Below are 26763 nucleotides of genomic sequence, written 5' to 3'. Positions count from 1 at the left end.
GCACATCTGACTGGCAAAAATAAGAAGACATAAATGGTATGAGCAATATAATTAAAAACATAATTAAATAGAAAGGTTTTGAATTTTGTATCTTAGAGTTAATATATTGCTATTTTATGAACAATTAGGAAAACTGATATTTCTTATTTGGCCATGGTGCATGCACATCTTTCTAATTCCAAAATCAGCACACTTAGCTGCTTGGATGTATAAATGGAACATCTATATTTATAGATCACAATACCTGACTATAGTGCCATAAAATTTGAAAATATAATTTTAAACAATGTAAATCCTCTTTTATATTTTAATCCCTTTGCCAAATAACAATTGGGTCAAGGAGGGAATCAGGAATACAACAGCATTCTATTAAAAAGCAAGCAAAAAACCCCAAAAAATCTATTATACCCAGCTCACAAAAACTAATCATTGCTTGGAATACTTTATTTTTTAAAAGTAAAAGAATATAGCTTTAATTTAATTTAGCCAAAAATTATGCAAAAAAATGAGGTCTGAACTAATGAAGAAAACATGTTTTTAAAAAGGTAAAAATAAAGCAATTAGAGAACATAAATAACATAAATAAATATATAAACCTATAAATTCATTGAAATTCTCAGAATATATGTAATTGTCTGGTAAATGTCCTCAATGGGAAAACATAAACCCAGACACTTAGAAAAGAGAAATTACAAATTTCAATTGCATAGGAAAATATTAAAATATTAACAAAATTTGGCACACTGACCAAAGTTATAGAAATGAGAAATGATAACAAATAGGATTGGGGAAGCTGTCAAAAATCTATCATACTGAAAGGGATCCTGCTAGATTTATTCATTGGTAAATTCATTAAAAACATGAAGAAAAAAAAAGTCTCTTACCTCACTAAAAAACAAAACAAAACAAAAAAACATAAAGGAATCTTAATACAGCTGTTAAATAAATTATTCTGAAATTTTGGGAATCAATGGACACTTTTTAAGTATTTTATGAAAAAAGAAAAAATAAATAAAACCAATTCCTAATCTAATAGAGCTTTAATAAAGAATTTAATCCTGGTCAATTTCACTAATGAATATTAAATTAGAATCTTAAGTACCTTATTAGTAGTTCCAATTAAGCAATAGGATTAAGTTTGTCCTATGACTACAAGGATATTTCTATACAGGCAAAACTATTAGTTTAATATATCATATTTTTAATAAAAATTAGGGCTAAGCAGAAATTTTTATCCATGCCTAATAAAAAATAAATTGAAAATATACAGACAAATCCTTTACTGTCTGATGCAAAATACAGTTAACTATAATAAGCTTTATTTGATTTGATATTTGAACAGTTGGGTCAATACAATCTTATGTGACAACTAAATAAGAAAACACTATCAGAGGTATATGTGACAAAAATGTACTATTTTTAAATGGTATGATTAAAGGTTTGCAAAAGGCAGACAACCTAAATTAAATCTAACAGAAATGTTTAGTTCCTAAGGAATCTAACTATAAAATAAAAATACAAAAATCATTACCTTTCCTAAATCATTACAAATACTTAGTGTATTAGAATAACTAGAAGGAAATACCTGAAACTGTTAAACTGCAATTCAGTAGCCTGGATTCTTGAAAACAATTGTATAACTAAATAGCTTATATGGTATGAACATGTAATTGTGAAAACTTGTGGCTGACACCCCCTTTATCCAGTATATGGACGAATGAATAGAAAAATGGGGAAAAATGTAAATTAATAATGGGGGAGGCATGAAGGGTAGGGGATGTTTTGAGTGTTCTTTTTTAACTGTTATTTTCATTTTTATTTTTTTAGAGTAATGAAAATGTTCAAAAATTGATTGTGGTGATGAATGCACAACTATATGATGATACTGTGAACAACTGATTGTACACTTTGGATGATTATAGGTTATATGAATATATCTCAATAAAATTGAATTTTAAAAAGTGAAATAAATACCCTCAAATATAAGGGTTACTAGTTACCAGTTAACATACCAGCTGCATAAAACGATTTATAGTAAAATAATCAGAAAGGCTTATGGATATGGACATAAAGAAAATGATAAATAATTAAAGGTAATGATACGGAAACACTTGAATAAATGCAAAGAAATACTACTTTCACAAAGAAGAAACAGAAATATTATGAATATGAATATACCTAGCCAAGACTGAAAAACTATACACAATACTATTAATAGTGCTTTTCCTGCTAGCTGTGAATGCAAACGTCTTTCTTTTCTTTAGTAATTCGCATTCTATAAAAAAACAAAATGAGCATGAATTTCTATAAAATCAATATATGTTTAATTTAAAACCTAAGAACTTATATTTTCTTCAAAAGTCAAGGTTATTGAAGTATATTTGGATAAAGTAGAACAATGAAGAAAAAATAAAATATATTACCAGGAATTAAAACTCACTTTAAAATAAAGCTAATTAAAAGCAATGTGGAATGGTACACAAGAGGAAATAATATTTAAACCAAACTAAGGAAAAAGTTCATAAGTGTACACACACACATAAATACGCAGGTCAAAGAAAACACAAGGAAGGAAAGGATTCTTCAACACGGGCTTCGCTGCTTTATCATATTCTTACTCCATGAAATGACCATATGATATGGTTTGTCAGTACAGTTCCAGTTTATGCCTATTTTCCCTGTTTAATTGTTACAGCATCTTTGTATTCACAAAGATATCTCAGTTAGCATGATAAATTATAAAGTTACCTGAGCTGTGCAAAATAAACAATAAAATAAAATAGAGGGAAAGTTTGTTAAAATTAACCTCACCCTTAGATTAAAGTCTAAAATACCAAAATGCCTAGATACAAAAATGAAAAATCAAAGTACAAATTAAGTAGCTTTTCAATCTTTGAGGGGCAATTTGGCATGTGCTGTTAAAAGTACAAGCTATTGAGACGGCTTGCCTTCCAGGCTCTACCACTTACGAGCTGTGGGCAAGTTACTTAATCTCTTTGTGTGTCAACTTCCTCAAATGTAAAGTGAAAAATAATAGTAATGCCTATCTTAAAGGATTGTTTTCAGGATAAAAGAGGCTCATATATGTAATGTATTTAGAATAGCATCTAGAACATAGTAGGACCAACGATAGTTAGTAGTGATTGATGCAATGCTTTACTATTTTACCATTATATATCATTCTCAAAGAAGATTTTAAATAACAATATGACAAAAATAATAAACACATGCAAGAATTTCCACTTTAGCAAATAAAACATGCTGGATTTAGGAGCTCTCTGGTGAGCCTTTAATTGGTGGCATCGTCTTCCCTCTCCACCTGCAGTAACTAACCATTATCCTGCCTTTGATGATAACCATTCTCTTGGTTTTTTTCATAATTTTACAATATATTAGTTCATTGTGCTTGCTTTTGAACTTTGTCTAAATGGAATCACACTGGGTCCTCTTATAAGTCTTGCTTTTTACAGTTAATATCACACTGCTAAGATTCATTCTTCTTGTTACCTGTAGCTATACTATTGATGGATAATATTTCAGTGCAGGGATGTAATTTACCTGCCATTCCATCGTTAATGAACATCAGGGTTGTCTCCATCGAGGTTATTACAAATGTTCCTTCTAGGAACTTTCCTGCCAATGTATCCTAGTGTACTAAGTAAGAGGGACAGTGATTGATTGGTTATAGGATAGGTACATGTAAACCTTGATGGTTTTCCAAAGGTTTACCAATTTATACTTCTACTAGCATCCTTGCAATATTTTATAATTTTTTCCAGTGTGTTGGGGGCATAAAGTTAAATCAAAGTTTTTATATACACTCATTTCTACAATTTCTTACCTCTAATGGACTCCTTAACTAACTGAAATCTGGTATCTTACCCCACAGTACAACTCAAATTGCTCTTATTAATGTCTCAATTCACTCCTTACTAAATCCATGGACATGCCTTATCTTCTGCTGCATTTGACATTGCCAATCACATCTTCCTTCTTAAAACCCTCTTTGTCTTCATCTTTCACAAAAACCCAGCACTTAATACATTTCTTAGCACATTATAAATGAGGTTTATAAATTATATTAATTTTGCATTATAATACTTGAAACTTATTAAATATATATAACTGAATAATTATAAATATCACTTGATAAAGACTGGTTGAATGGGCCTTAATATACCTTTTATTGAATTAGTTCCCACAAATCAAAAGTGACAGATAATTTGAAGAATGTTCACTACTCAATTTTAATGACAAACAGAAAAAAACCACCCTAAACTGCCTTCAGTAGGATAGCAGTTAAAAATCCTTGTGCACATCCTACTGGGAATACAATGTGGTCATCCCAGGGACTGAGGTAGATCAAGGAAGACATAGGTAAGATACAGACTAAGTAAAGCAGGTTGCCGAGATTTACAAAAGTGAGGAAATATACCCAACAAAATGTTAACCGTGATTAACCCTTAGTGAGTAGAATTGGAGAATGGTGATAGAAATCCCATACAGAGAATTCCAACAAACCCCTCTACCCTCAGATAACCAGATCCACCAATGTTAACAATTTGTCATATTTGCCATATCATTCCATCTATCCATCAATCTATCAATCCATCTATCTGTACACCTGTCTATTTATCAATCCATTTTCCGAACACTTAAGTGTAGGTTGTACATATCATGCTTCTTGAAACACAGTACCACCATGTACATTTCCTAAGAAAAAGGATATTCACTTATGTTTCCACCTTAAGTGCAGTTTTCCAGTACAAGAACTTTAACTTTGATATAAAGCTTGCAGCATATATTCTGAATTTTTCATATGTCCTTTTGTGTCTTCCCTCCTCCTTTGTTAGAACCCATCAAGAAGCATGTATTGCTTTTAATTGCCATTGTCTCTTTGGTTGCTCTTTTTATTTTTATTGGGGGATCACATATACACATAAACTTCCTCATCTCAACTACTCCCGAGCATACCATTCAGTGGAATGAACCACATTCACTAAGTTGTGGTATCCTCACCACCTTTCATTGCTAAGACTTTCCCATCTCCCCCAAAACCCTATGCCCAACTTGTTATGCCTGCCCACATAGAGAATGAACTGACAAATGCTGGATATGAGTAATTGTACATATTCTACATAAAAGGAAGATGTTCCTCTCTTGCTTAATACTCCTCATTGGCCTCCCACTGCTTTCAAAATCTTCACTGGAAAAGTAAAATTAAAGTATAAATTCACATATGAATACTCATTATATCTGCGTAAATGATATAAAGGATTTGTTAATCAATTACACAGACATTAAATAGTAGTGAGAGGCAAGCTTACACCTGTTAAGTTAGCAAACACCTACTAAGTTAGAAATTTAACTACTCAATGCAGGCAAGGCATTTTTGTGTCAAGAGCCATGTAAATGTTCAGACCCCTGGGCCAAGCAATTTCCCTCCTAGATTTCAATTCCAAGGAAGCAGAACAAGAAATGTATATACATCTATGCCCAAATTCCACTGAAGCACCTAGCAAGGGCTTCACCCAGAGTGAATGCTCAATACTGTGTATGGAAGGATGGATGGAAGAGAAAGAAAGAAAAGGAAGAATGGGAGGGAGGGGGGTAATTTGAAGGCTTCTAAGCTTGCAGTCATGGCACGCATATGGAAATACAGGCAGCACAATCAAGTTACCTAGCACAACAGTAGGTAATTGTAAATCAACAGATGTGGAGACTATATAGCCACATGGAAATGTACCCATAAGTGGTGGAGGTGGAGAGCAGAATACAAAGGGCCACTTTATATAAAGATCACTATGAGAAAGTCCTCTGGGGATATAGGCATGGACTGGAAGGACAGAGTTACATGAATAGCATGATTTCCTGGCATAGTCAAGTTGATCTAACCAACATGGTAGATGCACGGGTGAAACATCTGTTTGGGATTCTACTAACACTGTGATAGAATTGTAAAGAAAACAAAACCAAAATTGCTGGGGACCTGGAAAGCAAAAAGGAGATATACTGGCAGTAGAATAGAGAGCAGTGATTCTCAGCCTTGGTTTTCTCTTGGAATCACCTCGGGAGCTTTAAAAATATAAATGCCTGAACCCTGGACACAGAGATCCCAGCTTATTTGACCTGGGCATCCAAATGTTGAATCCGCCTGCCCCCTACTGGCTGAGCATGCTCGGAGAAGTTACCCTCCCTCTCAGAGCCTCCTTCTCATCCCTTCATCAGCTAGGGATAGAACTTTTCTTTGCAGACTGAATATGAGAACAAGATAAACAACCCCGAAGGAATGTATAAAGGGTCTACACTTCCTTATTAGGTCTTAATAGGTGCAAAATAGATGACAGCTACTAGCATTTTATTGCCTCCTGTTTAATGCCTCAATTTTGTCCTCTGACAAATGATGGTGGTAGCACTGTTTGAAGTTCTTTTCATTCATTCAGTTTATCTTTACAGAGTAGGTGGCAGGTTTGGGAAGCAAAGATGAGCTCACGGTGTAGTGAAAGAGTCAGGTAGAAGAGCAGGAATATTATAATAGAAACAGAGTTTTGTTGGCAAATGAGTCATTTCATACATCCAGATAATGTTTTGGTTAGCTTGTGGGGGGAAGAGATCAAAGCTACTATTTAATTTCATTAAAATAATAATTATTTCTTTCACATCTGCTAACCCAAGCAGAAAGGAAAGAGCCTTCCGGAGCACTGAAAATAAAACCTGTTACAGAGAGGAAGGTTTCCACGTGACTTTGACTGTGCCTGTAAATTAGCCCAAGAGACTGCCTCCAACTGTGGCAAAATTATGACCTTAATGAGAATAGATGCTTTACCAGCTCATCCAGTTCTGCCAATTCTTTCCAATCTAGTGTTATTTGCTCTCCATTGTGCCATCATTAGCTTCTGCTTTATAACTGTTGGAGAACGTTTTCCCTCCAGCACCCAAGCCTCCCACCAACACAAATTCCCCTTCCTCCTAAGCCTCCAAGCTGAGAGCCCCTAAATGACTTTCTGCTCTTCGGGAGCACCCGGTCATTTGAATCAAGGCGCTGTCAGAGGACACTGAGGGAGAACACGCTCAGGGCACGCTGATGTCATGGGTATCCATTCAGTCTCTCCAACCCCCCATCTCTGAGCATCCCCTCTGCCCCCAAAGCCTGGGGTCTGCTTGTTTAATGGAGCACCCTGTTGATATAATATCTCCTTTCCCTGATGTTAGCTCTAACTTCATTCGGTTTCATGTAAACGAGAAAGTCATCTCGTTTTAGAAACTCTTATCAACTTTATTTCTCTAGTCGCTGCCATTGCCAAGATGCCTAAATGCTGCCTAAAAGATGCCTAAAAGATGCCTAAATTTATGCCAAGATGCCTAAATGCTGCCTGACTGATCTTACCCTGAACCTGCGTGAGCCTCACAGAAGCTTTGTGACAGAAAAGAAATACTGTCGAGTTGGAAAATGTAGAACATTTTTGCTGAAAGCTGCCAATAAGTACCTCTAAAAGTAGTTCCCTTATATTCTCTCATAATAATTCATCAATGGTCAATGGTTGATGCATCCTTGAATTGATATTTTTAATTTGTTGTGAAAAATTTAACACTGGGACACCATTTCATATATGTAAGATGTTAATAAACTAACTTGTAGATTCTTTTTATGAAATGGTCCTTGCAAATATTTTCTATAGGTATATAAAATTTTTTTAATTATTTTGGATAAGGAAAAAATCTTGATTTCATAATTTAATCAATGTGATATTTACTAGTTTTGGAAAGCCATACTCTTGTCGGCACATTCCATTCACCATAAAAATTCAGAGTTTGAGGGACTGGAATTAAAAATGATTTTGAGAACCATCTGGACACAAGAGACAAAATAATTCAGAAAAGAAGAGACCCATTAAATGAAGAATTTATGATACGAAACTGATCACTCTTAATTGTGTCTAAAATAATTTTGAAATTTTCTCCCTGGGGTTTGAAGGAAATCTTCTCCAACAGCATTTCAATTTTCCACGCCTTCACTGGCAAGAAAGAGCAGGCAGCACATGGAGAAATGAGTAGGCTCTAATCTTTTCAAACTCAAATTTGTATGTTACCTCCACGCTGAAGCTCTCCCTGGTTTCATGAAGATTGTTTTCTGTAGCCTTCTGTGCAGACAGGAGCATAGCTTATGCCCATATCCCAAACGTCATATTGAATTAAATTTGATAAAGCCCATCTTGGCCATTGTCTTACATGTTTTTCTGAGACCTTTCACCACTGTATTCCCACCACCTTACACTGCACCTGGAATATTGAATATACTCAATAAGTATTGGCAGAATGATGGAAAGAATGTATGAAAATGCTCCCTATATTTGAGTGTACATAGTATAGGACTAAATGTGGCATTCTATAGCACTCACCTATGGCACATGCCTCTCTAAACAATAAATTCTGCAAACCATGTGTAATGCTTTCATTTTTTTTTTCTGATTCTTCTTTTAAATGTCTCTTTAACTTCTCTTTTGTTAAAACTTGCCTGAGGGATTTTGTAAGGAAATATACTGGATGGAAATACTTTCCTTCAGTTGACCCATCTGCTAAATATTTCCTTGATATCTCAAGTATGGGTTTTGGTGCCCTAGTGATTTTTGGGGTCTGCCAAACATGTCAGGCTATCACCACAGACTGTGCTTACCTCTCTGCAACCCCCTAACAGAAAATTCTGTAAAGAAAAGACCCCTTTTGTCTTGTTTACCATTTAACCTCCATGTCTCACATGGAGCCAGGTTCTTAGCAGAAGCTTCCTGGAGGCATGTGTGTGCGCAGGCATCTCTTGTGTGTGTGATTTTGCTTCAAGCTGGCTAAACTAGAAATATTTTCCTGGCATTCACAAAACCACCAGAATAGCTGTGAACATAAAAAAGTAAGCACAGTTGCAGAGATGCCCTCTAAGATAAACCTGGAAACAAGGTATTTAGCTTTTTTATATAAAACAAGGAGGGCTTGTGTTAGGGATTATATAATGTACCCCAAGAAAGACATCTTCAATTCTGAATCCATGTTCTTGTGCATGCAAACCCATTTATAAATATGACTTTATGAAGATGTTATTATTAGTTAAGGTGAAGCCAAATTGAATCAGGGTATGCTGTAATCTGTGTGACTGCAGGCTTTATACAGTGTAAAATGTACGAAGCCAGAAGTCAGAAGAGGCCAGAAAGGAAAGACAGAGATCACCACGGGACAGAAGACGGCCATCACCAGAAGGCTACCAGTCCTGGGAGAAAACATGGCCTTGCCGACATCTTGATTTTGGACTTCCAGCCTTCAAATCCATGAGACAATAAATGCCCATCATTTAAGCCAATCCATTGCATGGTGTTTGTCATAGCAGCTCTGGCAACCTACAGCAACTTGTAACATTTTTTTTTAGTATCTGCAAATAGTAGGTAGATATGTAAGTGACTAACCAAAACACTAACTGGATGTTGGCACGTTCTTCAGCTGAGCTGGGGAGCCCTCTTCTGCCTTCTCATCCAGACACTGCCAGTACATAGTGACTCGGAGCTCTCAGCTGATCTCTTGAAAATGACGATACCAATAGAGAGGTGGTATGTGCTTTTAAAACTTATAATAAGAAAAATGCACATAACAAACGTGTTCCTGCTTTCCTACGAATTTGAGTTTCACCTGAATAATAAGTAGGGCAACCACACGTCCTGTTTAAGACAGTCCTGGTTCATGCTTATTTTCCTGAAGACATTATGAAAACTGCCCTTTAATCTCAAAAGTCTTAGGGTTTAGATGATTATCTATGTGGTCACTCTGATTATAATATCAATACTGAGATATTTTAAATAAAGCCAGACTCAAATGTCTTTAAATGACTTGCTTTCAAGCAGTTGTGTCTTTAGGATTCCTGGATCACTGGAACTTTAGGGGAGAGGGGTTAGTGGAGAGGTTAAGAGTGTGGACCCTGGAGTCACACTGCCTGCCCTGGATTCTGGCTTACTGCCCACCCTCTGTGCAACCTGAGGGATGTCCTTCCTGCAATGCTATCACCTCTCTCTTCCCAGGACTGCTGTGGGTGCCTCACAAATAGCAAGCACCATATTACCTATGCTTATTCCTTTCACTCGATTTGCCAGTTATCTTCTATTTGGACCATGCAATTTATCTGAGATACACAAAGACTGACATTTTGATATATATTTTTAAAAATGTGACTTTGTCCTTGAATTATCCTTGTTGTTTTTTTTTTTGTTTTTTTTTGTTTTTTTTTGTATTTTATTTTCAAAGGACACTCAGGCCAAAGTGCATTGGAAAGAAATAGCATCCTAATGGTATGGATTTGTTAGGCTGGAAGGAAGAGTCTTTTCCAATGGCTTGTTTCAGTGGGTGTTTTCATTTCCTAGGCTGCTTAAGGCAAATGCCATGAAATGGGTTGGACACAAACAATGGGAGTTTATTCACTGACAGTTATGAGGCCAAGAAAATGTTCAAATCAAGGCATCATCAAGGTGATACTTTCTTCCTGAAGACCAACTGCCAGTGATCCTAGACTCCTCTGTCACATGCAAGACACAGGGCAGCATCTGCTGGTCCCTCCCTTCTCTTCCAGGATTCACTGCTTTCAGCTTCTTGCTTCCATGGCTTTCTCTCTCTTTCTCTCTCTCTCTCTCTCTTTCTCTCTCTCTCTACACACACACACACACACACACACACACACACGTATATATATTCCCATTTATACAGACCCTAGTAAGAGGATTAAGACCCATCCTGAATGAAGAGGTCACACCCTAACTGAAGCAACCTCATCAAAAGATCCTACTTACAATGGGTCCACACCCCCAAGAATGGATTAAAGAACATCCTTTTCTGGGGTTTCAAACCACCACACTCCACTCTCTGGACCCCCAAAAGACATGTTCTTTCTGCATGTAAATACATTCATTCTATCACAATATCCCCCAAACCTTAAGTCATCTCAGTAACAGCATTAAGTACAAAGTCTCATCAAAATTGGTTATGGGTGTGCTCTGTCCAGGAGCACAGTTCCCTGCTGCCTGTGGACCTCTGAAATCTAGATAACAAGTTATCTGCTGCCAATATACAAAGGAAGGGCAGTCATAGGGTAAATGTTGCCATTCCCACAGGGAAAAATTGAAAGGAAACCAGAGGTCATGCGTCCCAAGTAATTCTGAAACCCTTTAGGGCACACTCCTTTAGATTTCAAGGTCTGAGAATAACTTGTGGAACAAAGTTTTGTCCTCTGGGCCCAGTGCGTGCTCAGTGGCCACACTTTCCCTGAATGCTTGGGTGAAGGCTCCACTCTCTGCAGACACTGGGGTGACAGCTAGAGTCTATGTAATCCCCAGAAATAGACTCCAACCTCTAAGAACATTGGAGTGGCAGCACTCTTCGTGAACAACAGGGTGGAAAGCACCCTCTCCAAGCACTGTGGCAGACTCACCCGCTTCACACACATGGGGGGATGGAGCTTGCTTTCTTGGCCTGAAAAGATGTCTTTGGTCCAGATCTCAGCTTTTACATTTCTGCCTTTGAAGTGATTCTTTCTTCAATCTGTCCCTTTTTGGTCCCTTTTAGTCCAGGCTGGCAGTGATTCTATTCACACAGATCTTGCAAAAATCTTCTTGGTTTTACATATAATACATAGGTCCAAACTATCAGACAATAGGATTTTCCACAAATCCTTTCTGGATAACTCCATTTCCAATCCTGACTTGCACTGAAACGTATCTTCAGTTAAATCCTCACATGGAGCACTATTCTCTGGGGACTCGCTTTCCAGAAGCTAAGAATTTTCCAAATCATCAATTTTTGGTTTCTTTTTACCAAGGAGTTCATTTCTTAGCTTATCCCTTTCCTCTTGCATTTTACCATAAGCTGCAAGGAGAAGCCAGCTGCACTTTCCACATTTAGCTTTGAAATCTCTTTGGCTCAATATCCAACTTCATCATTCTTAAAGTCTGTCTTCCATCCTACATCAGAACTCAGTTTTGCCATCTCTGCCTCTTTAAAGCAAGGGTGATCTTTCTTCCAGTTTTGGAAAGCACATTCATCTTTTCTGTCTAAGGCCTCCTCGGAAGTACCGGTAGCATCCATATTTCTACAAACAGTCTCTTCAAAGCAAATCAAGTGCCTCACAATTCTTCTAGTGTCTACCCATTACCCAATTCTAAAGCTGTTTCCACATTTGTGGTATTTTCCATAGCAGCACCTGGCTCTCCCAATACCAAAATCTGTTTTAGTTTCCTAGGCTGCTTAAAGCAAATACCATGAAATGGGTAGGGTTTAAACAATGGGAGTTTATTTGCCTACAGTATTGAGGCTGAGAAAATGTCCAAATCAAGGCATTGTCAAGGCGATGCTTTCTTCTTGAAGACCAGCTGCTGGCGATCCTGGACACCTCTGCCACGTGGCAAGGCTCATGGTAGCATCTGCTGATCCCTCCCTTCTCTTCCAGGTTTCATTTTAATCCCCTTCATCAGCAAGGGGATTAAAACCCATCCTGAATAAGGTGAGCCACCCATTAACTGAAGTAATCCCATCAAAAGACCCTACTTAAATTGAGTCCACACCCACAGCAATGGGTTAACTGTAAGAAGATGCTTTTCTGCAGTGCAGTTTCAAACCACCACAGTGGTCATTGCAAATTCCCTTGTTTTGCTGAGATTAGGCCAAAAGTCTGAGTCATCTTTGTCCTGGCTTGAGAAAGTTTTAATAGCATGTTTGCTTGGGGAGCCTCATGTGGCTCATATGTGGAATGGCAGACCACCTCTAGCTAAAATAATATGGATGGCTATATTCTTGATTTTTTAAAACTGTTGTCAGATAATCCACAGTCCACTGAAACTCTGTGATGTCATTAGTGCCATATGCTGGTGCCTCATTCTGGCTCTGCATGGGAGGTCCCAGACTGCTCCATCTGTCACAGGGCTGTGAGCCCACTGGAAGGAAGTGGATGCCTGGGGAGGCAATCCAGGGGGCTATGGAGGCTGTGCCTAAAAGGTCTTCAGCCTGAATTGCCTGGACAAGGGGGGAGCAGTGTTTTCTACGTATTTTTCTCTTCAGGAGTTGTCAACAGGGCGAATTCCAACAAAAGGTGGCCTCTTGTCTCTGCCTCTCTCCTAAGTTTACCACTTGAATAAATGCAATGGCCAACGAATGACCCTTGATTCTGGGTAGTGTTCTTGTGCATAACTTTGTGCATTACTGTGTTTTAAAAGAATTTATCTGGGCAAGTGTTCTTTAATCCCCGTGAGTGGATCTAAACTGAGTCCTGTGAACAAGGCTCACTGTGCTGGGAGAAACTGAGTATCTAACAAGAAGCCCTGGCACAAGTCAACTGTTCACTAAACGAAGTTTTGCAGAAAAGCAATAACAATATATTTACATCACTATATTATACTCTACTTTTTCTAGTAAACTCACTGTATATTTACTGCCAGGCACATGTCCTTTATTTTCTTTAACTAATTAAATCCTTACAATGATCCCTTGACAAAATAATGGTAAATTTTCATTTAATGGATGAGAAAAGTGAGTCATAGACAATATATTTAATTTGCATTCTTATATGCGGTGGTGGATCACGGAATCTAACCAGCCGGTCCAAATGGAAATCATCAGGAAAAGCAAAAGTAAAAAACTAGCATTTTTTTAAGTACTTGGAAGAAAATAAAAATAAAATGTTTTTAATTATCTTTTTTTTTTAATTAAGAAAACTTTTTTTTTTTTAGGTCATTGCTATAAAGTGAGATCTTTCTGAAATAACCAGATTGGTGCCAGGAAGGTTTAATAAAGCCATAAGTTTACATAAATGCTGAGGTCTATTGACTGTGAAACATTGTAATAATTCTCAAGGTGTTTTATTTAATGGCAATCTCATTATAAGGAGATAACAACAGACAAAATATCTACCAGGTCACATCAGGCATTGCAAAAATACAATATTTTGCCCTTATATAGATTTTTACAGTTTCCAATTGACATACATATATTATGTTCTGACACCACTGCCAGAAAGGGCAGTCATCATTATCCCCATTTTACAGCTGATAAACAAATTATTTTGGTAGCATTCAGAAAGGTCTTATGCATATGTGCTTATGAGGCTGCATACTTACACTAAAACAAATCTTAGGCATCACAGTGAAGATCAGCTAAATACAACCACAGTGAACAAAAAAATCTTATTCACAGCAGTGCACTGCCTGCCAGCCACCTGACCTATCGAGGAGAAATCGACAGCAACTTGCTCATCATATGTTCAGTATTCAATGTTATCATATTCTATATTCAAAGAGATTTTCCCTTTATCATTTTCTGGAGGCTCTCTTAAATTGGACTATGTTTATGCTGTTAAAGATTTTAGTGTTTATGTATAAGCACTGAAGTATACAAACTTTGGGAAAGCTGTTTTGGGAAAGAATTCAGGAAAAAGCTAACAATTATTCATTTTTTTAAAATGCTACTTTATTTCCAGAAGTGAAATCAATATTTTCCAATATATATGTATATATATAATTTTTTCATTGAAGTATATTTGTCTTATTGGAAAAACAAACATGCAAACAGCAACAAAAAATAGTCCATTTTATAGTTTCACAGAAGTGCACAATCAACATCCATTTTTTGTTAACAACACAATTATCACAAGTTATATTGATTAAATAGGAACAGAGCTTTATCTCCTCTTAAAGCAATAATGATCAACTAAAGAGAAAAGCTGGGGAAATCAAGAATTGTTTGTGGAATGGGAGAAATGACAGAAAATTGCTAATTTGTCAGGTACCAAAATTAACATTAAGAACTTGAACTGTCAGAATATACACAACAATTCAGCTATGGAACAAATACTGAACTCCATGTTCTACAATCAGAGATTGAATCCCAGCTCTGCCTCAACTGTGATTCTTTGACATGCTCCCCAACTTTTAAATCTACTTCTTTACTAAATAAGGTATACAATACCCACTCAATTTCTCTCCAAGATTCCAGCAAACATGTTTTTGATGGTTCCAAAAAGAGTCGAAGGAAGAAAAAGAAAAGAACTATACAGAATGTATACTGTATATCTAGTGTTTCTATGTGCCACTGCTTTCAACTCTTCAACCTTTTGAAGCAGGTATTTTGGGCATTATTAGTCTGTCTTTCTCTTTTCTTTTCTTTCTAAATAAAGGCCTGCAGCCAGTAGTATAAAGCTGAGCAGAGCTTTTAACTCAGGTCTGTTCATTTTGAAACCTCACATTTGCCTCCTTTGCCACTTATACCAACTCATACAGGGAAACTATTAAAAAATGTCAATTTTTTGCTTCAACAACAAACTCAAAATGTAACAACCACCTTAAGAAACACCATTTCATGCTTCAGCTAGAGCTGCCAATCAAGTTAGAAAACATTAAAATAAGGTAAAAATCTTTGGCCATTAACTGAAAGATACATTATTATTGGGTACAATTTTCTGGCCATTTGCATGATATTTAAGAAAACCTTGAAGCATATGAGCTCGTGTCCATGCAAAGAGATTAAACTAGGAAAAACAAACCACTGAGTGAGTGTCGTAGAATTGCAAAGTTTAAGTTTGTTTTGTGGTGGTGGTGGTGGTTGTTTGTTTGCTTGCTTTTTGAGTGAGTGAGGCAGACTATCTTAAATAACTATATCCACAGAGATGAATCATTATAACTTAGCTGAGTCTTCTCTTCAAGGGCAATCAATAAACTGCCTAGTATGAACACAGCTACTGCGGATTATTCAAATTATGTCTGGGCCATGACGAACATTCTCACCAACATTTCTCTGATGAATTTGAAAATTCTTCTAAGGTCTCCACCATTACACCACTCCGTTCTGCAGGTACTCTGCCACCAGGCTTGGATTTATAGATATTTCAGCCTCAATCCCCTCCAGTCAATGGAGTTCAGGGATGTGTGCCAAAACTCCATTTCTATTCCAATTTGCTTCAACCACAGGGAATCATTAGCTGCTGCTCTCAGAGCACTTATTGGAGAACCATTTGATAAAGAGGACCCCTGTCGGGTGGAAGAGCTAATGGACCTCCAAGCTGTCAAAGCCAAGCACTGACTGGTATGGCCCTGTAATTTTATATAGGGTATCACAGGGATATCATTACACTGTGCCCAATCAATTCTCTTGAAAATGGAAGCTTTGATTTCAAAACCTACTCGGACAGAGCTAGACAAAGTAAAAGAACAGCAATTCCTTGTAGGGTTTCCCTCCCCATTCAATCATTACCCCCCACCCCAAGCCCTGACAGCATTTCTTCCCAGACTGCTACACAGCCCATCAGCCGAGTATCTTCAGGCAATGGCTGCGACTGGACTGCTTTCTTCATTCTCCAGCCCCTCCATATTTCAAGTGATTCAAGCATCTTCGAGTGACTCGCTTGACAGATTTCCAAAATGATCACTATGGGTCAAATTCAGCTCAAATGCTATCCTTTCCAAAGTTCTGAAAATCCATTTTTGCAGCAAGGCTTGTGAAACATTTAATGAGCTTCAGTTCAGAAGAGACACATACTTTTAACCCGAATTTGGCCTCAAAACATGTTTGGCCTGTTACAAATGCCTCGCTATCTTTTCAGTCACAATGGCCATCTCTTTACTCTAGTGAAATGTATTACAGATAGCACCATTTCCCAAGTCCTTAAAATTTCCAGAAATGACATGGAAAAAAAACAGATCAGAGGATATCCTGCTTATACTCAGATTATTTTGATGCTAGGAGTTTCTGGTGATTTGCTTTCCTTCCCTATGCAGGTTCATTTCTGTAGGATATATCTTTCTATTATTTAATCCAAATTGTTTTTATGTTTCCCAAATAAATTCAGTATGAAAATGAATTATTTTAAAGAGTACAAATAAATTATTAACAAAAGAAAGATAGACATGTACAAATAGCCTTTGTATTTTTATCAAGCATTTAATCTGGAAGGCCTAACTTGAAAGCTCTTTTTATCAACCTAATAATAGTGGATTATAATGACATTGATTTAACAGGGATAGGCAAGATTGGAAGCAGGGGCCAGTGGTCCTTAATCAGGAATTAAATAAGAAGGAAAGTATGAATCAGTATGACATTCCAACAAGGGACAATTCTCCCCAAATGAAGAACTCATCACCTAACTAATCACAGTAAGTATAAAATAAAAAGATGAAATGTATATAACTTGTTTTCCCCGTAAAAAGATGAAATGTAGTTAACTTGCTTTCCCTGTATTAAAAATAACTTTTCAGTAACTATTTTGGATTATAAATAAAATCCATATGCAATGTAGAGATCTTAGAAAAGACATAAGGTTCCTGGAATAAAATAGTCACAAACCCTATTAACATTTTAAGTTAGTTCCTTTTCAGACTTGTTTGTTTGGCCTTCAATTTTATATCCTAATTTTCATACATACTATGATAAAACAAGCACAAGTCTTCAAAACATTTGAAAATTCCAGTTATATTGATTTCAACCAATGTATAGCCATATTCCAATTTATATAAGCATCTAAATTTAGACTTTTTTCTTTTTACTCTATTACATATAAAGCTGTGGTAAACATCCTTACAAATTAATCTGCATATACATTTCTGTAGGCTAGATTCTTAGAAGCAATATAAAGCTTATGAAACATACTGGAATGTGGCCTATGAAAAATCTTTAACCAAGTATATTCTCTCAAAATAGCATATGAGAATGTGTGTGTGTTTTTTTTGTGCCTTCGCCAAAGTGAGTATTAACTTTTAAAAGTCATTAAATATTTGATAGGAAAAAAAGCCTAATTTGCATTTCTTTGTGAGGCTGTTTTTCATATTAATTGGTTATTTTTATTACATTTTAAGTTCTTCAAGTTTTTTATCTCTTTGCCCATTTTCCTATTGGGGTTTTGGTGTTATCCTTATTGATCTATGTGACTTCTTGGGAATACTAATTCTTTGTAATATTTATGGTAAGAATTTACCCATGTTTTATTTGTCTTTTTTTTTTTTTTTTTTCTGGCTTTTGATGTTCAGGTTAAAAAACAATATTTGTTGTGTCAAAGCTATTTATTTTTTTCCTTGCATTGCTTTTTTGCACAGAAGGTTCAATTCCTGACCTAAATATGTAGTTTTATTACAATACTTCCTTTAAGGACTTATTTATTTATTTATTTATTTATTTATTTATTGTTTTATTACATTAACTCTTGAATTCTAGGGAAAAAAACTGTTATACAATAGAAGGCGAAAATTCAACTTAGATTTTTAATTTACATAATAGTCATTTACTGAGCAATCATTCTGCCACTCTCCCTCTGATTTACAACTTTGTCCTTATTATATGATAAACTCCACTTTTTACCAGGGTCTGCTTTCGCTGATAAGTCTGCAGACAGTCTGTGACTTTATATTTTAAATTCAGAAAGACTAAGTTTGCCTATTTATTTATTTATTTATTCAGGACTTTTGATCATGACTGTTCTAGGTGGTTTTGCTACTATTCTTCCTTGGCAAGTAACAGAAAAGTGTTAGTAGAGTACAGTCTGTTACACAACGTAGGAAAAATAAATGTTGGTATAGTTTATCATAGAATTGCAAATTTTTTTTTTGTTTTTTATTTTAGATAATAATCTCTCTTTCAGATGTGGATATCAAATCTTTTGCAATATAAGAAAAATAAACTATTTAATGAGCTAGATCCATGTACAACCCTTTATATTGCTGTTCTGATCTACTTAAATGATGTCTTATTTAACTTGAAACAGAATCCACTTAATCATGTGTCATAAAGACAACCCCTGGTAGCTTGCGAGTACTCTAAAGCACTTTCTTTTGTTTTCATTATTTCCTAATGATGAGACATTTTGTTTAGTCCAATTACATTACAAAGTGCATTGCCATTTAATCCCTAAATTTATTTCTGCATGCATTTATTTAATAGTATCTTGGTGATAGGAGGTGCTCAATAAATATTTGTTGAATGGAAGAAGAATGAATGAAACATGCTACTTAAATAGAGTGCCTTACAAAATGGCCCATTATTAACTACAGTGGAGTTCTTAGAAGTGGCTGATGCAGGAATAAATATAAGCCTTTTATTCACGGCAAAGCCAGGGAGATGAATAGCTGGCACACGCAATCTGTGATTTATTCATACACACTGTTAGGAGATTTATAGGCATCTATTAACGTACTCAAGTTCCAATTCTGTCTTAGGCTGGTCTTTTGTCGTGATTAGCTATGTTGTGACTCTATGTTAAATAACAGGTTGTCTGTGCTGAAATATGCAAGAAATGTGAACACAGAAGGTCAAATTATACATGGACATACTTTCAACTAAATAATAGATGTATCTATGTTTTGTTTTGTTTTCAAAAATTAGATAGACCCATAAACACACAAGTTTTTTTTTTTTTTCTCTACACCTGAGCCCCATGAACTAACAGATGACACAGTGAGGTTGTAGGTCAAAAACATTTAAACTTCTTTTGCTCCTTTGGACATCTTTGGCTTTGGAAAACCTGAATCAAATCTTGTGGGGACCCAGCCTGATCCTTCCTTGGAGACAAATACCATCCAACCAAGCAGCTGCTTTACTGATTCTTGCTCAGTTGATTATGAATTTAAACTTAATTGGATTGCATTGCACACTTACACATGATGAAACCGCTGAAATGGCAAAGGAAACTTTAATATCTGATTCAATATCCATAAGAACTTGGATGTACTTCATGCTTTGAAAATATAGCTCCTCCTTGGATTTTCCTTTGAAAGCTTCCTTAAAGTCACCTGTGTGTTTCCTACCTGTCCCAAAACTGACAGAGCAAATATAGGAAGAGAAGAGCCATGTGGGAGGAAAACTGCCCACTCCCTTTGTACCCCATACCTAGGTTCTCAGAAGAACAGGAGTGGGTATTAGTTTTGTAACAGGTATAAATGTAGTCAAAGCTCAGAACACATGAAAGCTGTTGTGTCAAAGGTGAAAGGTAGGTCATGATTCTACCTGTTCTAACACAGGACATATTGTAAGTTTTTCAGAAATCTTTACATAGATAGATGGATCAATCTCAGTTCTTCCAAACCTATGCCAGCTGCCTCCTGTGACAACAAAGCCACCTTATGGACTGAATAACACTCACCCCTGGAACCAAACAGGATTTGCTATCACATTCTAAGTTTATAACTATAAGATACATTTCTCTGCGCCATCCTTAGTAAAACAACATGGGAATAAAGTTTTATAATAGCAATAGAGAGGGAAAAAAGTCATAATTTCCATGCTTCATGATTCAGAATAATTAATTTAATAACTGTGTCATCTGAGAAGAGTAAATAAAGAGAAGGAAAAGGGTGTGGATATATCTGATCACTGAAGCATATATGATTGCAAGGAAAAACAAATTACCAGGGTACTGCTGGAAATAAAAGCTCGGTGGGAAATATTTTTTGGATGCTAATTTGATTCTTCTATTGAGCCTTAAAGCTGCAGCATCTAGAAGTGCACTATTTATCTCCACTTGTTTTTATTTTCAGCAGCTATATAACCTTATGTCTCTGAAAACCAATTAAACACCTTCCTGAGTTCTACTGAGAATTTCCCCTAAGTAGTTCTCTACCTAGCCTATATTGAGACTATGATTTCATTTACAACATCTTGCAGGAGAAAGTTTCATTGCAGAGGTGTTAAAAAAAGTACTGAAATTAATAAGTCAGGGCAGAATCAAAATAAGATGCAGTTTTCTCTGGACACAGTTACAGTCTCTGGGGTTTGGTTTTCAATAAACACTGAGACTCTAGATCTCAGATAAGAAGTTGGCATTATCCTGGCTCAGTCTGTAGGCTTGCAAGAAAGGTTTATTTCTAGACCCAGGATATGTACCTAAGTCCCATGCCATAAATATAGGCTGCTAATGCAAGTAAATAATTACTTCCATTAAATGAGTAGATATAAACATAAATCTTCCTTTACTCGGTCAGTAAAACTTGAACTTTGTCTACTTTGTGTTGGTTTTAGGGCCCTCAAATACTAAGGAGAAAGCAGCCACGTGCCCTCTCCTGTCAAGACTCGATTGTACCATGAAAACAGCTGGAGGAAGGGCATCTCAGCTCTACATATTCCAGATGCTTCCACTGCCCTCCACCTCCAGCATGGCTGGGCGCCTGCCTCGGGCCAGTGGCCACAGTGGCTTACCGACAGTGTTTATGGGATCCGGTCAGCGTTTCGATCACAAAGCACTCGCCATCATTGAGACAGTATGCAAGGTCCTTGTCTCGGCAGGGCTTAAAATGCTCCGACCGCTCAGTGGAATACGTCGTGGTATCTGCAGAGAAAGCACAGTGGGGAGATGCGGTCAGCAGTAAGTTCCGACAACAGCAAGTCCCACCCCTGGCCCAGGACTTGTGCAGAGAAACCTTCTTTTGGGTTCTGACCTCAGGAACTTTTTTGTCAGAGAGACCACCCCTCCTTCGCTACTGGACAATCGCAGCTTAATATGACCACTGTGCTCAGTTGTCTTATTTCTCCATTAGAGTTTAACAGTTGGCGTCACCCTAGAGGATTCTCGTTTTAGGACTCTTTGACAGCAGAAGCAGAGTGATCCTGAGCTCAAATCCCCCAAATCCACTGTCACTAATTTCAGTTTTAACAAACATGTTGCATGAAGGATTGAAGCAACAATTTCTTTCTTGAGTTTTTGCCAAATGTCATTAAACATCTGATAAAATGTATATTGTGACTGTTCTGAGGAAACCAATGTCCGTTTCTCTTTTTTTTTTCTTTTTTAAGTTACAGCTGTAATTGGCTAATAGCTTCACCAATTATTCTTCCTTTTCTTATGTAATTAAAATGCAAATGTTCCAAATTCTGAAACAGACTCTCAAATGTGAAGAATGTTTCTGGTAAATATTTAACAGGACCAAAGTGTTGTCATTTTTTAGCATTATCTTAAAGGAGCATTTTTAAAATAATAGTTAATGACTTTTTTTTATTAAACTGCATGTCTATCTCTGCTTCCCAAATATAAAACTAACCATAAGTATATGCTATCTACAGGACACAGACTCTATTACCACCCTGAGACATTATTCTAGTTTCAGAGTTTTAAGCAACAGAAAGTTTAGCACCAATGGCACTGCAATGTACAAGAAAAAAAATATTCAAAAAATCAAAGAGGAATAAATTATTCTGCATTTAAGCTCTGTTAATTTCCTTTCCATAGATGTAGATTGATAATAATAATGCTCAATAGCATGGAATATTGTACCATTTTACTAACTGGATGTCACAATGAGCCTCTTCCTACATTCTCCAAACTGATGGGAGACTGATCTTCTTAAAGTGAAACTTACTCATGTCCTTCTCACAACAAAAATTCCTCAGTCGGTCCCATCCCCATGGGAATATCCAAAATCCTTAGGAAAGCAGAGAAGGACATTGGCCATGTGGAATTTTGCCTGAGTGTCCAGTCTCATCTTCTGGAATGCTAAGACAGACAACTCACCTTCCAATTATTATTCAATTTCCCCCAAGTGCCAGGAATTGTCACACTGCCCCCTTTTCCCAGAGCCACCCTTTTCCTCTGCCCTTTCCTTTGCAGAAACCACCCAGAAATTCTCCAGAGCTTAGATGATCAACCCCTTGTGCTCTCCTAGCTCTTTTATATCTCACATTATCGCATTCACAGCACTGTCAGTAACTGCTTGTCCATATGTTTATCCATCCCTCTAGTGTACAAGCATCTTCAGGGCAGGGGTTGAGGCTTAATCAAATTAGGTGCCCAACAAAAATGTCTTCAATAAACATGATCATTCTGAGATCATGAATAATTTAAATGCTGTTCTACTTTGCTAATGCTGCAGAATGCAAAACACCAGAGATGGATAGGCTTTTATAAAACGGGGGTTTATTTCACTACACAGTTACAGTCTTAAGGCCACAAAGCGTCCAAGGTAACACCTCAGCAATCGGGTACCTTCACCGGAGGACGGCCAGTGGCATCCGGAAAACCTCTGCTAGCTAGGGAAGAAATGGCTTTCTCCCAGGACGTTCCTCTCTAGCAAGCTTGCTCCTCTTCAAAACATCACTCCCAGCTGCACTCTCTTTTCTCCCCCCAAGTTAGCTCATTTATATAGCTCCACCGATCAAGGCCCACCCCAAATGGGCGGGGCCATGCCTCCATGGGACCATCTCATCAGAATCATCTCCCACAGCTGGGTGGGGCACATTCCAAGCAAATCCAACCAGCACCAAAACTTCTGCCCCACACAAGACCACAAAGATAATGGCATTTGGGGGACACAATACACTCAAACCGGCACAAATGCTATTGATCAAAGACATGATCGTTAAAGAGATCATTACAATCTAGAAAAAAAACAGTACATCTCCCACAGCAGAAAGTTAGATATAATTTCACATTAGTGTTATCTTTTCAATATACCTCTTTGAATATTGATGCACAGTAGAAAAGCATGACTTTGAGGTTTAAAAAGACCCTCATTTATCCACTATCATTGGGAAAACCCATTTCTAGCCTGCTCTTCTTTGGCAGTACAAGGGAACCTATATTGTTCCATTTGAAAATATCTCCCTGCCAATCCTTTTGCATAAAATAAAGCCTCCACACAACAGACCCTTTTTCTGTTTTCCAGCGTATCTCCTTGCAGTGGAGATCTGTTTTTCAAGACAGGATGTGATAAACAGTCACACAGAATCAATAATCAATCTCTCTTTCCTTGGGAAATACTTAAAATTCAAGAGCTCAGAGAAAAATAAATGTAATATGAAACATCACACAGTTGACTGCTACTCTGACTGCTGAAGTATATTAACTCATGATCAGTTAGTTAACTTTTCCTTTAATTTCTTATTATCCATTTATTGATATTCACTGATCATTCCTCCAAGAACAGCTTTTCATTAGCATAACCTACAGCATAAAAAGTGAGATCCTTCTTTTATAATCAGCGGTTTTAACAAGCTACGGACTCCAAGAGCAATACAATGGCAAAGCAATTACAATCAATTAGTTTCCATCTGACAACTGCTGTCTCCAGTGGTTACCACCCCATTCTACTAACTGCCTTTCCCCTCATGTTATCATCTATCCACACATTACAGAGGATCAGAGACCCAAGTAAATGCCTCTGCAAAAGCCTGCTGTAGAAGAATGCAGGAATGTCAGACCTAACATGCACTTAGGTGTTCTATTTCCCCAGCTTAGAGAATCTCACAATTATTTTAAAGTATGCATGCTTATCCCTCACAATGACTTGACTGGATTCAAAGAACACATCATTATTAACTCATTTTAAAGAACTTAATAACAATATAATAATAGATTGTTGGGCCTAATCTTCCTATAGCCTAGTAACTGCTATTATCAAGAAATTTGAAATGCTAGCATTTACCTGAGCATTTCGCTACCTAATATCCACGTAACACGGTTCACCTAAAAGTGACAAAAGCATTGGGTAAGGTAAACATAATTCCTTTTCTTTTCCTTCAGCCTACTTTATTTTTTGCCTTTTCCTTTTGGGACTTTTATGTTGGTGATTTAGTAGAATACATTTTAATATGATCCTCACATCAACCCAACAGGGTAGAGAAAATAGTCCTTTCTGGAACTGAGGCTAAGAATGGTTAAGCCATTTTCCCCAGGCCACACAACCAGTGACAGCCCAGCTCGGACTTGACCACCAGTTTTTTGGTTTTTGTGTTTTTTTTCCTCAAAAGCCAGGCTGTGTCAACATGGAGTTATTATTCATTGGAAATCAAAACCTTCCATCAGTCAATACATTGATTAATCTTGGGGTTAGCAAACATTCTTAAAGGGACAGATTGTAAATACTTTACACTGTGCAGGCCATAAGCTCTCTGTCACAACTATTTATGGCTGGTGTTTTAGTGTGAAAGCAGACATACACAATACTTGAATGAATAGGAATGGCTGCATTCCAATAAAACTTTATTTCCAAAAACAGGCTGCAGGCTGGAAATGGCCCATGGGCTTAAGATGCCAAGTGCTTTATTTTACTTATTGCTCCATAAAAAGGCCAGCTGCTCCCTAGTACAGTGGTCTCCAAACCTCTTTGCTCACACACTTCTATCAGGACAGGCCTGATACTGTCATTTACCATCCCCCACCCCCAAGCAATTTCCTTCTTCTTCATTGCCAGGCTGCAATTTTTTCAATGCTAGTAAATAAAATATTTTGGTTCTAAAACAGCTATGGAAATCATGTTCTCTTTGCCTGAGATTGGCTCAGAGATGGGCATGTGACCCAGAGCCAATCAATGAGATGTAAGGGGATGTCAACTGAGGCCTTCTGGAGAAGATTTTTTTTCCTTATAGGGAAAAATAAAGGTCTTTAGAGGAAAGCCTGTCTGGCCTGCTGCCTTCATTCTCTTCCTGCTTATGATTGTGTTTGAGGAGGTGATAGCTGGAATCGCAGCAACTCTGTTGCAACCATGAGGTGAAAGTCTACACTTGAAATCATCATGCAAAAGATATGGGATGGAAATATGGAAAACTCCTGAGTGCTTAATGAACACATTTTGCTGCCATAATAATTCTAGGACCACCTACCTAGACTTGTGTTAAATAGATAATAAGCATACGGTGCTTAAGTCAGAGTGACTTAAAACACAGTCAAACAAAGAGATGGTAATTTTGGAAACACCCTCCAAAATTTGTATACCTACTGTAAAGTGCACATATGTAAAATTTTTTCAATATCTTTCTAACATATAACATGTTATAAAACACATAAAACAGAATATATCTAAAAAATGAGACAAAACTCAAAAATAAGGTGAGATTATTTTCTTTCTGTATCTTAAGGTGGCACAGCATGCACTAATATATCAAACCAAGTACTCTGTTCTGAAGGGGAAACAAAGGGCATTTTGTAAGAATAAGATAATGCATAAGGTCTAACTCCAAACTAGAAAACTTATGGCCGTAAACAATCTTGGGATGCCTTAACAATCAGATACAGAATGCTCATCTATGATATTGTGCAACTTCTTTGGAACATCTCCATATTTTTTAAACTATAACCACTTAAAGAGTTTAATACATTAAGCTTACTATAGTATATGGCAGCATTTGTGTCATATATTTAAAACTCAAAGAGTGCCTTCTTGTTGCAGAAATGCACCTCCTGGAGAATGGGTCTGGTCTGTGTACCCCTGCATCACGGTCTAATATAGAGATGCGTGCAATAAATGATTTTCTCATACTGGAGTATTTTTCTAAACATTCTCTATGGAAAAGAGTACATGCTTTTGTTAACATCATAAAATAACAATAAACCCTATTTTAGAGCAACAACAACAAAATACATTAGCTGGGAAATAAATACCTATTTAGAAGTAGAATATGAGATGTGCCTGTAAAGCAATTCAGGTTAAGTGTATAGAATTTTATCGGAGGAGAGAAAAATTGACTCCAAAGGACTGAGGGAAAGGGAGGAGAAGAAAAGAAGTAAGGAAGATTTTCTAAAATAGAGAAGCATGAAGGATAAAGGGAAGTTGGGCTTAAGATGAGCAGCAAGAGTGATGAAAGGTCAAGGGCTCAGCTCCAGGAAGCACCACTGCTAGGGTCAGGAATAGTGTCCAGCTCTCTTGGGGCCAGAGAGGCTGTGCAATTATCCAGACCCTTCATTTGGCTCCTGTTAAATTTACTTTAATGTGTTGTCTTATATTTTTATGGGTTTTGGTCTCTTTTCTCTTGGAGGTCAGGGAGATGCTTGGCTTTTAAGTTTTG

The 26763-nt window shown here is 36.8% G+C and overlaps 1 protein-coding gene across 1 annotated transcript in view; it reads right to left on the bottom strand.

Annotated features, from left to right (window-relative positions):
• The window catches only part of NRG3 (neuregulin 3), a 1038857-nt gene that overhangs the window by 556997 nt on the left and 455097 nt on the right, over positions 1-26763 (bottom strand). The window contains exon 2 of the mRNA XM_037805143.1: positions 21187-21316. Coding sequence (XP_037661071.1) covers positions 21187-21316 — 130 coding nt within the window. The remainder of the gene's footprint in view (positions 1-21186; positions 21317-26763) is intronic.

Source organism: Choloepus didactylus, chromosome 15 (assembly GCF_015220235.1).
Source record: "Choloepus didactylus isolate mChoDid1 chromosome 15, mChoDid1.pri, whole genome shotgun sequence".
Taxonomy (NCBI): Eukaryota; Metazoa; Chordata; class Mammalia; order Pilosa; family Megalonychidae; genus Choloepus; species Choloepus didactylus.
The sequence above is the reverse complement of the archived record's forward strand: the minus strand, read 5'-3'. Positions and strand labels throughout refer to the sequence as shown.